Source organism: Protomyctophum bolini, assembly GCF_963924005.1.
Source record: "Protomyctophum bolini genome assembly, chromosome: 11".
Lineage (NCBI taxonomy): Eukaryota > Metazoa > Chordata > Actinopteri > Myctophiformes > Myctophidae > Protomyctophum > Protomyctophum bolini.
In genome coordinates this window covers 4,397,213-4,408,961 of record NC_137872.1, presented here as the reverse complement: position 1 = coordinate 4,408,961, position 11,749 = coordinate 4,397,213, and the positions used below count along the sequence as shown (strand labels likewise).

The 11,749-nt window shown below is 43.8% G+C and overlaps 2 protein-coding genes across 2 annotated transcripts in view; both read left to right on the top strand.

Annotated features, from left to right (window-relative positions):
* The first annotated feature begins 1,038 nt into the window (after positions 1 to 1,038).
* Positions 1,039 to 4,317, top strand: fmc1 (formation of mitochondrial complex V assembly factor 1 homolog). The gene is made up of 2 exons (XM_080775866.1): positions 1,039 to 1,401; positions 3,078 to 4,317. Exons 1-2 carry the CDS (start codon positions 1,273 to 1,275, stop codon positions 3,285 to 3,287), a joined length of 339 nt encoding a protein of 112 aa, XP_080631992.1. The 5' UTR covers positions 1,039 to 1,272; the 3' UTR covers positions 3,288 to 4,317.
* A 3,827-nt stretch (positions 4,318 to 8,144) lies between these two features.
* The window catches only part of LOC308324047 (heme-binding protein 1-like), a gene marked incomplete at its 3' end in the record, with an annotated part of 21,507 nt that continues 17,902 nt past the window's right edge, over positions 8,145 to 11,749 (top strand). Inside the window, exon 1 of the mRNA XM_080775952.1 lies at positions 8,145 to 8,225. Within this exon, the coding sequence (XP_080632078.1) occupies positions 8,148 to 8,225 (78 nt within the window). The 5' untranslated portion in view covers positions 8,145 to 8,147. The remainder of the gene's footprint in view (positions 8,226 to 11,749) is intronic.

Here is an 11,749-nt window from a genome sequence, read left to right as displayed (position 1 = left end):
GGAGAAGAGTTTGGGACGTGTGGAGCGTTGTCCCGGCGTTTTTAGTGAGGGTACTTCCAGCTTCCCTGCGTTGGCTGATCTGAGTGCGCGGGAGGGTTTGTAGGGTTCAATCATACTTGCAAGATATGGGGGAGCCATACCTTTGGTTGCTTTGAATGCCAGCATCAGAGTTTTGTATTCTGTGCGGGCAGCGACCGGGAGCCAGTGGAGCGAGCGGAGCATGGCCACCTCCAATGACAGGGTCCTGGAGAGTGAGTTGAAGACAGAAGAGGCAGTATAGCCCCTTTCCGGAGCCTTCATGGTTATACCTTTTCTGTATTTGGTACGGGACGGGTACCGACGTCCCAAACACAACCAAGGGGCCGCGATAAAGGGGCTAGAAGAGACAGGAGAAAACAAAATAATGTAGGTGAAACCACTGTGATGATGATGACGTGTAGACAAAATATTAATTTTCACCATTCACTTGTGCACTGTATGAGAACCTTTATGTATAGGCTACACCTATACTGCTACAAATATATCCATTGATATAGTGGGATATAATATTTACATTTTGACAGACTGTAGCTTTGTGTGCACTAATATCACCTAAAGAGGGCGACATTTCACTGCAGAATGAATTCATGCAAATTACAATATACCCAGCAAGCACACAATTAGTGACTCTCGATTGGGGCCAAATCATGTCAAACCAAGACTAGTCAGATCTGGCCCAGAAATTAATATCACCGGATTTCAAGTTAACCAACATAAATTCTGCTCACTAAGACGAATGTCCCTGGATGAATCAGAAAGAGTCAGATCGTGGTCAGATCAACTTCATAATATAGTCAGATCATCTGGCCCAGAATAAGCTATATTATTTCGTCCTGGAAACAACGTAAAGATCATCCCCATATGGGCTGTGATCTGGCCTATAGTCCTGAACGTCACTCGAGTCATCGGAGGACGTCATCATAACATCATCATGATGTCATTTGGCTTGCTGGGTAATTAGTTATCTCTGTCTCGTCTCTACAATCTCTACTGCGGTGCACAGTACAGTACAGTACCAAAACAGTGTTTTCAATAACACGACAGGATCAGGACATTGAAGTGAGCTGAAAATTGTTATTTTTTTTGTCTCAAGCCTTCGTTGACAAGGGCCATGAGACGAGACTGAACGAGAGGTCTTGTCCTGAACTCGATTGAGTGTGTCTACTAGTCTAGAATCATCCACAGAGCTACAGTATAGCAGCAGCACAGTCAGTCAGAACAACATCAACAACAATGGCGGCGCTGCCTTCGCCTCTCAGAGCGTGGCGAGGAATCCTGAAGGAGTTGAAGACGATACAGGGGGCAACTTATAGAAAGTCATTGGCGTATAACTATGTTATCGGTCAGTTTCGTCAAAACGAGGTGAGTTGAGTCGCCAACGACTGTACGCACACAAGGTAGCAGCTCTGGCTAACAACAACCTAGATAGGCTAAGCTAGCTATAGCACTATTAGCAGCACACGGAGCATAATGTTATGGTCTAATAACACAGTTGACACGTTTCATTTGCCTCTGGAAAATGCTCGACCATTTATGTTTTTCGAGAGCAATTTAATTAATGTGTATAGTTCACATACTGTGTAAATAACATTTGACTAGTAATACATTTAGTTACTTAATGTACACACAGTCAGCTGAGCTCAACGACACAGCTGCAAGGTGACCGACCGGGTCCGTGTATTTTACGGCCATTTCAATTCTAATTTCGTATTTGTCAAACTGTATTCAGAATACGGTTTGGTGTTCTGAAAACTGTTTGTCAAATAGATAAAAGCTAAATTAAAACATATAATATGGTTCGTTTTCTGAATACTGTTTAGAAATTGTTCATTAAAAACTTAGAAATAGGACCCGACCGACATGCTCACACTTGTTGCTCAAACAATGTCGACAAACAAACACTCACCCAAGTGTGTTGACATTTTGACAACCAGTCAAGTTGCTTCTGTAATGTTAGAAGAACCGAATCCGACTCGAGCTTATTTTAAATTCTATGGACTGACTCAACATTTAACACCCATTACACTACCATGTCTGTCGTATCTTTCTTTACGGAACTTCTGTCTTGCGACTTCATTACATTAGGTTTCAATTCCAGGAGCTTGGCGCTTGCAGGCTTGCAGCCAATCGCATGATTGGAGTTGTTAATTGATTAACGTTACGTCATTCATTGAGTTATTAGGACATTAGAACATATAGCCACCGTGCTCTGATAGCCACTAGATGTTGCACCCAAGTTTTTTTTTGTTGTGTGACAGTAACTCGCAGTAACTCTTGATTGATTGAATATGTAAACAGCCCGTCGAAAAATAAGACATAACTAATATGATAAGATAACACAAAATGTGCTGGGTGGGACCATCCCATTGTGGTCCATCTCAATGGAAACAAGTCCATATAGGACTTTGTTGTGTATATGGCCTCTGTCAGATGTATCTAATTGTATTTATTTATAGAGCAATTTTAAAAACACCCAGGGTTGACCAAAGTGCTGCACAGCATATATAACAAAACATATACAATACAATAGAAAGATACAACCCTTTTAAAAAAGAGGGGGACTTCAGAAAAATGATACAAAACACATGATTAAAAAAAAAACCTCAATTTTGAAACAAGACAAAATAACGGAGGAGCATTTGGGTTTTAAAAACACAACATTTAAAATCCAGGCACTTTCTCCAAGTCAAATATTGATTACCACCTGCTGCTGCTGTACATCCCATGACCTCTTGTTTTTTTGTTGTTTTTTTTGTATTTTGTTTTTACTCAGTTTCTTTTTATTTTATTTATTGTTGATTTTTCTGTCCTATTGTATGTATTTTTTGTCTTTTTTGTCTCGTGCATATTCAAAAATCCTAAAATAAAGAGTTTTAAAAATAAATATTGATTACCACCGATATATAAACATAGGTATTTCAGAAAACTGTCATGATTTAGAAGATTTTTATGTCAGGCCTAAATGGGTCAATTTCAGGTGAGTGAATGGGGGGGATTTGTATAACATGTGCCCGTCTCCTTCTCCCTCTCCTCTCCAGATAACGGGACAGAGGTACTGCCGTGGGCATCACGAGGCTCTCCACGCCTCGTCCACCTACCTCTGTCTGCTGGCGTCCACCAGGAGGCACATGGCCCTGCACAACCTCTACCACGGCAAGGGGGACCGCAGCGTGGAAGAGGCGGCGGGGATAGTGGGTCTCCGGTTGCCCTCTCAACCAGGGGGCAAAGGCTGGGACAGGGACGAATGAGAAGACCCTCTCAACCAGGGGGCAAAGGCTGGGACAGGGACGAATAAGGACGAAGGTGTGAGAAGAGGAGTGGGCTGACTGACTGGACCGCGTCTGATTACACAACCGCATTCATGGGTTCTGTATGCCGTCTCTATCTTGACAAGCGTATGATGACGACGAGAGGCTAAAGCGGGGAAACGTTTTTTAGCTGTCAGACTCGCTGCTTTAGGGCCGATTCATACTCCTATTTTACCGCTGTTTCGGAGCTGTAGTGCCGAAATGATTTCGGCTCGTCAGAAATTTTCAGTAGCACCGAAGAGACGACTTTAGCACGGTACCCCCCCCCCCCCCACCCCCCACCCGAACCTCAAATGACGTCACATTGTAGGCTCTACAGCGCCGAACCGACTTTTATTCGGCTCTAAAATAGGAGTATGAATCGGCCCTTAGTCGTTGTCTGCATGAGAATCACTGCTCCAGGCCAGGGTATACTGCTTTTTGTTATATTTTATTAAAGTTTAGAACATTACCACAGTGAATCACAGCATAGTAAAAAGGCGATTGCGGTCAACGAAGTTGGACCTTCCCCGTTCACCCCCTCTCTCTCTCTCTCCTTCCATTCATGAAATGCCGCCTCGCCAACAGCTGACTTTACTATGAGTGACGTAGGTTAGTAGCACGCCATAACACCACGTGACCCGTATAACTGTCACCAACAGATTCAGTTACGTCTCCCCAAGATTTATTGATCTTTCCCCCCCGTCACAACAGAAATAGTAGGTTTGACCCCTTGATTTTAATGGAAGGGAATAATGGACCCAGTTCTGGCGTACAGTTCAGCTGTAGTCTGGAGGAGATCATGCCATCGATAGCCAGACATATATTGGCAGAGAAGAGATGATGTAATTGGATAACTGTAATTAAGACGAGGACTGTCTGGCATTAATTGTGAAACTGGTCAGGTGTCCTGCTGGCTGCACAATCATGTACTGTAAAAACATTTCCATTTTGACATCTTTGTCCCATTAAAGTGTGTGTATTAATGTTCCATTGAATCTGTATTTTATTTCTTTTTTTTTAGACACATGGGACTATGTTGTGACAAGACAATAATAGCTGGTTAATTTATCTTTATTTCCTTAAATTACATCTGAGAAAATGGCAGCATTGTGAATGATCTTACTAGGCAGTAGGTATCGGCCTGGAAAACAGACAAATCTGCCATTGCTACATTTGCCCAATTATCTACGCAGTGATATTAGTCTGGCCATGCCAGGCTAAGTAGGCATACTGTAAGCCTCATTTCTGATTCAACAGCTGAAAATCAAGTATTTGTGTGTAATTGAGAAATATCATAAATTATGCATGTGAACTATTAACCCATTCTGACCTGAGATCAGATTCATACGAGGTTTCCACTGGACACACACTGGTCTGATGAACCCATTCTGACCTGAGATCAGATTCTAAAAATGTCAGTCGTTCTTCGAATTTTTCAAAAATAGCAGACCTACAAGCTCGTATCGCGCCACTCGGTGGCGCGATATGAGCTTGTAGATCTGCTATTTTTCAATAGGTAAAGCATAACATGATGCTAACACCAAAATGGGTGCCCGGTCAGAATGGGTTAAAGTTCTTTTTTTTGACCTTTCACGAAAATGTGCCTCATGTTTTAGCCAGAGGTGATACTGCAATCAGCCAAAGTGACAGAATACTATTGTACGGGGGCGGCGGGGGCTCAGGGGTAGAGTGGCTGGATGGTAACCTGCAAGGTTGCCAGTTCGAACCCTGTGGGCTCCCCCAGATTTTAGTGTCGAAGTGCCCTTGAGCAAGACACTGAACCCCTCCTGATGTGCTGGTTGGTGCCTTGCATGGTTTCCGCCGCCATCAGTGTATGAATGTGTGGGTGAATGTAATGCACAATCTATGTAAAGCGCCTTGGATAAAGGCGCTATATAAATGCAACACTTACGGAAATGCCACTCACTCACTAATCCCCACCCCACCCCACAACCGTTCTGGGGTGGTCGAGATTATGTTTCTGCTCCCATGATTCTGTCTTTTTTTACGAGACTGAGCGAGTAATCTTGGGACATTGTAGGACCAAATCAGCATCAACTTTGCACGCACACTTCCAGTAGGCCAAGGAAGAACCTACAGTCAAAATTGGGGTCTGATTTGAGTAGGCGACCACCAACATAGTTTGAAATACATTTGCATTCTTTAAACTGTATTTATCCACATTCAGGTTCACGTTCACCGAGCATCAAGGCACTTTATCTTCAGCAACCAGTGTGTGGTTTCCTGTCAGTCTGGGCTCTGGGGGGGGGGGGGTCTGGCCAGGAGTCTTTAAGCCACAAACAAGCTCCTCTAACATTTAAAAGCAAGGGGCCCTTGACAGTATCACATTGACATCCACTCCATATACTCACCCCATTCCACTGTCACCAGGACCATGCAATGGGCCCAGTATGGACATTTTCCACACATATACTCACTGTTTTAGTCATGTCATTATCAGCTTTTGTGACGGTGGTGATGATCTGGTATTTTTGTGTCACTGATGATGTCAATGACGGAGGCGCGCCGTGTCTGGTGGCCTTGAGTCACGTGAGGCACCGCCGAGCGAGGCGCTCGTTTCCTATCCCCAGTGGGTTTGTAATAATATGTCCTGGACATACGTTAGGGCGGCTACTGAGTGCGTCTGGACATATTATAGGCTACTGAGTGGGACTGGCGATGCCCCTGTTGCGGCCTGACAATTCTTTAATAATACATTTTACATTTTATTTATAAGGCGCCTTTCAGGACACTCAAGGTCGCCGTACAGGTTAAAAACAGTACAAGAACACAGTTAAAAGCAGAACAAAACTAGGGCACAGCTTGCAGCAGAAGACACAGAGGTCACACAGAGTCAAAGGCCTCATGCCTAAACAGGTGGGTTTTGAGATGAGTTTGAAATATGGTGATAGAGTCCATGTTTCTGATGTCAGGGGGGAGGGAGTTCCAGGCTTTAGGCTACTGAGTAGGTCTGGACATAGGCTACTGAGTATAGGTGCAACCACTCCCTTACGGAGCTGTGTGTGTGTTTGTGTGGGTGCCTGGGTCTGAGCATGCAAATAGCATGGTTGTTTTTCACCACCTGTGCGCAACCTAACAAACACACATATTAACTGCATGTATATATATGATTTTGGGTGTGCCAGTACAGTACAGTACAGTACAGTAGAGAATACAGTAGACTAGGGACCCCCACACGGTAACTCTGGATGTTCCGGGGAGATCCCCATGGCCTACCCCATGGTAACTCTGTCATTTCTCTTCCGTTTCGGACGCGGGGCGGCTTGCTGGAACCGAACCGGGCCGGCACCCTGGCTGTGGTGGTCCTGTGGGTCTGGATCTTCCCGGGACCCCCCCCCCCCCCGGGGGACCCCCACACAGAGTTGTACCACTCACTTCACATAATGTGTGATTTGTTTTATTTGTATTGAGCAATCTGTATTCCCTGGGACTGTCTCCTCTTTCCCATAATTATAAACCTCATTATATCATCTATCTCGCTCTGCTGTATACATATACCCAGCATAATCCTCTTTTTGTGTGTGTGTCTTTTTTTTGTATGCTGCTTTTTCTATTTTCCTCTCCAGTTCTCATGGTGACTAACGTTTGCTCTCAGTCTGAATTTAAATAGATCATCCCTGAAGCTAAGCAGCATACAACACATGACACATGGTGGCACACATGCGCAGAGCACGGCCAAACGGAACACAAAAACGTGCACATGCTATGTGTGCTGGAATGAAAATCCAATGCATACTGACAAACCTACTGCTATAGTGTCAAATTATATCGCATTAACAACTGAAAATGCAGTGTGTGCACACACACACACATCTGTACCCCCCACCACTGTTTCGCGCATGCATGCAGCATATTCTGACATAATAAGCAGAGATGGGCATGTATTTGAAATACATGTATTTGAAATACGTATTTTCTTTTAAAATACAGAAAAATGTACAATGTAGCCAGGCCTATATTTACAATACTTTTTTTTTTTAAATGTAAAATACATCATGTATTTCAAATGCATGCCCATCTCTGAATTCATATATAGAGGGAAACAGGATGCACAAGCCTATTGATTTCCACCTAATGTTTATGTTAGCCAACTTGACGTTTTCTTGGACATGAAATAGGAAGACTTGATGAGTGGCTTTACAGTCACACATCCCTGCTCCTTCAAGTTAACATACATTTTTAATGTAAGTACCGCAACCCGAACCCAGGTTAAACTCACACCAAATAAACAAACTTAAGTCGTGGAAAAATGTGTCCGTCTGCATGGATTGGCTTCGGCATAACATTGCAAACTGTTCATTATAGTGGTGGCTGGTGGTAATATGGTTGTCAAGTGGGTGAGAGAGAGGTATATTTAAGACTAGATAAGAGCGAATGAGGAGAGGGGGGAGGCGGGGCCATGATTCACCGCTGGTCAAACTCGGTCAAACTGGGATGCTGCATGTGATGCAGTCCGTTTGACGAAAGAGCGAAGAAGTCATTTATACGTTTGACACAGAACCGAAAAGTCGTTAATTGTAACTGTCTTAAAAACAAAACGGCTGTAGACTATATTAACAAGAGAGAGTATTATAGCATTAACTGTAAAAGTGCGCACAAATCCTTTGGAGCATAAATTGGTCGTTTTTTTTTGGCTAAACATCTGGATAGTCCCCCATGCCAAGGTTTCAAGAGGAGCTGTTTGTTATAATACCAACTTGTTCATAGAGAAGTCCAACGACCAAAACACATATATAGAACAGGTGTAAAGAGGGGCAGTGCGCGGAGAGGAGAGGGACTCGTCTTCCTAAAGAAGAGATGTTTGGAATGGTGAAGAACTCCGTCTTTGGAAACATCGACGAGACGGAATATAAATTGCTCAGCAGTGACTCAAAGGTAGGTGTTTGTGATGATGATACCCCATCATAGCCTCTTTACCTCTTATATATATAGTTTTGATATGCTTTGACTTGTAGCCTATAGGCCTATACTAATGCATCGTTTTCCTTAATGTATTTGTATGGATATAGCCTTATAGCTATAGCCGACGCAGAAAGATAATAATGAATAATTAGACATTTTTAATTTGTCAATTTCCCTATAGCCTACTTTTCGTACATAATTAAAGCATTATGAAAGACCGTTCCCCCTCAGCCACTTGCAGTTCAACATAAAACGTCAAACCATTAAAATAAAGCATAATAAAAGACATATAATATAAAACCACGTTTGTCTTATGTTATCATGGCTTAATAGTTTTATATATGCCTACATTTAAAAAATATATATTGCAGGCCTATATTTGATCCTGCTATATAAGGCTTTAATTTATAACGTGTTTTAAACTTTTAGTTCAGTTTTTAGTTCAGTTTTTGGAGCAAACGAGCACAACCATATATAACAAATAGAGCCCTGATTGACAGTCTGTCCAGTTAATTGCGTGTGAGTTCTGACCTTCTCCTGCCTGGTCACAGTGGGGTGTGTGTGTATAGGCTATATCAGGGCCATATATCTGGCATAGTGGGAAATATGCAAACATTTATCTTTATGGGACCAAAAAGAAAATATATAAACAATAACAGAACAAGTTATTTATATACAATATACAAATACATGTCATGTTATAATCTATTCCGTTTTGTTATGAGATGCTATAGCATGATGTGCCTCATAGGAGTCATATCTCACTGATCAAGCATGTGTATGCAGATTCAGGTGTGTGTGTGTGTGTGTGTGTGTGTGTGTGTGCGTGCGTGCGTGCGTGCGTGCGCGCGTGTGTGTGTGTGTGTGCGCGCGCGCGTGTGCACGTGCGTGTGTCTGCCTCTGTGCATTTAAATCTGTAGATTAAACGTGAAGTCATCTGTGATGTGTATTCTGATACACTGACCATTTAGATAATTAGGCTGATTAAGGGCAATGACGTCTATATTAGAACACTGAGATCACATCAAGAACAAGGGCATGCCCTCTGTGTCTCATTCTCTCTCTCTGTCTCTGTCTCTCTCACTCTGTCTCTGTGTCTCCGTCTCTCTCACTCTGTCTCTCTCTCTCTCTCTCTCTGTCTCTCTGTGTCTCATTATCTCTGTCTCTCTCACTCTGTCTCTGTCTCTCTCTCTCTCTCTCTCTCTCTCTCTCTCTCTCTCTCTGTGTCTGTGTCTCCGTCTCTCTCACTCTGTCTCTCTCTCTCTCTCTGTCTCTCTGTGTCTCATTCTCTCTGTCTCTCTCTCTGTGTCTCTCTCTGTGTCTCTATCTGTGTCTCTCTCTGTGTCTCTCTCTCTGTGTCTCATTCTCTCTGTCTCTCTCTCTCTCTCTCTCTCTCTCTCTCTCTCTCTCTCTCTCTCTCTCTGTCTCTCTCTTTCCCTCTCTCCTATACCTCTTTGTTACCATTTTGAGCCCCCCCACCCCTCTTGTGTATATGTGCGTGTGTGTTTGTGTGTGCGCACGTGCGTGTTGGTGTGCGTGCGTGCGTGTGCCCGTGCATGCGCGTGTGCATGAGCGCAACTGTGTGTCGTGTTGTTTGTTTGTCTGTGCATGTGCGCATGCAGACTCAGCCATGTGTACTGTTAACTGAAGCAGTGCATAATTGCCATTTCAAGATTATGCCTTATATATATATGCTTCTGTACACCCACTGCGTCCGTCGTGTATGTAATTGTATGAAGTCACGGTGTGTACTGTACATCCAGGCTTTGTAATGAGGTTTGTTTGGCATTCTTCTTATGTGTATATCTCTCATGTGTATCTCATTGTTTGGCATGCCTCTCAATCATGTGTCTAGAGTTTCAAGAGCTTGACTAACGTCTACCTTTTTGGACGGAAGACAACGCCAGACAGATGGAAACAAATTAGCTGCCAGCTCAATTGACCAAACATTCAGGGAATCGAGTGACCCAATCAGACACGTTTACCCATGCACGGCACGAGAGCAGGGCTGAAATCCCATAGGGGCGGCCGTAGGAATCTGGAGGCCCCGTTTCAAGACCAAATATGAGGCCCCCATATAATTATTTTGTTGATACAGCCGTATATTGATACAAATTGTTCGACTGTTCAATATCACACTGAGCCATTACTCTTGACAATTATCAACAACAACAACCTCTCCTCATCCTGTCGACTCTTCACAATTAAAGTGTCTCCCCTTTACCTCCCAATGCTGCACATTTTACCCTGAAGGTTATTAACATAAAATAGGTGTAACTTAACATTGTGGGAGAGAGCAAGGCAGTGAGTGTGAGCGAGATAGAGAGAGAGGGCCAAGAGTGGCGGGGGTTGACTGACGCCTGACGTTCAGTTGGAGCCTGAGGGTGGAGGCCCGTTTCAATTGAAACTGGTGAAACATAGCTAAGGCCTCCTATTTAAGAGGGCCCTTTTGGACAAAAATAGCGAAAATAGCAGATCTACAAGCTTGTAGATCAGCTATTATCGGGGCGCAACCCATGCAGCACTCTTTAGCTAGTGGAGATGCGATGTACGACATTAGATTTCTAAACAAATTTGTTCAACGCTGTACGTTCTGTACTATACGTTCAAGTTCAGGAGACTTCGGGAAGAAAAAATGCTATTTTCCTGAATGCTGCCTTCCAGCATGGTATGGAAAGGAGTGGCATTTGCATTTCTTTCACCGTAGTAGACGCTGCATTCGTGGTCTGGAGGAGAGGGCAGTTTAGCACGATTCAACAGAGCATTTGTATTCATTACATCACATAATACTGGTGGTAACACAACAACACAAGAGTAAGACTTATGATTATTTGGCTTCCTTCAGACAATGCAGCAGCAATATAACATCAAACAGCAACAGACAAAGGGGGGCACGGTATAGTGCTGTCGCCTCACAGCCTACGTATACCAGGCCGCGGACGCAGAGCAACCAGTCAGGATGCTCTCTGTGGCGCCAGGCTCTGTAGAAAGATCTTATAGAACTTTTGGACCCATTCCAGCTTTCTTCAGTTCTCTGAGAAAGAAGAGGCGTTGTTGTGCTTTCGTCACCACCCGCTCTCTCTCCGATCGGGATGGGAGAGAGAGTGGTCACTGGGAAGGGAGAGAGAGTGGTCACTGGGAGGAGAGAGAGAGTGGTCACTGGGAGGCCTCCTGTATAGTCCAAGATCAGCTCTTTTGTTTTGTCAACGTTGAGAGCCAGGTTGTTGTTCTCTTGACAGCATGCTACGGTGCATGCTACACCAGAATGTTACGTGTGGCACATCAACCAGGACGAGCACATCACCAACAAGCGTCTGTACGGGGAATTACCAAGTGTAACAGAGAAGACAGCCGTGAGGAGGATGAGACTAGCTGGCCACTGAACTGACATGTACGGGGCATTACCAAGTTGTAACAGAGAAGACAGCAGTGAGGAGGATGAGACTAGCTGGCCACTGAACTGACATGTACGGGGCATTACCAAGTGTAACAGAGAA

Coding starts and splice junctions, on each gene's coding strand:
- fmc1 (XM_080775866.1), top strand. CDS start 1,273: ATGGCGGCGCTGCCTTCGCCTCTCAGAGCGTGGCGAGGAATCCTGAAG. Junction 1,402..3,077: donor GTCAGTTTCGTCAAAACGAG/GTGAGTTGAGTC, acceptor TCTCCTCTCCAG/ATAACGGGACAGAGGTACTG.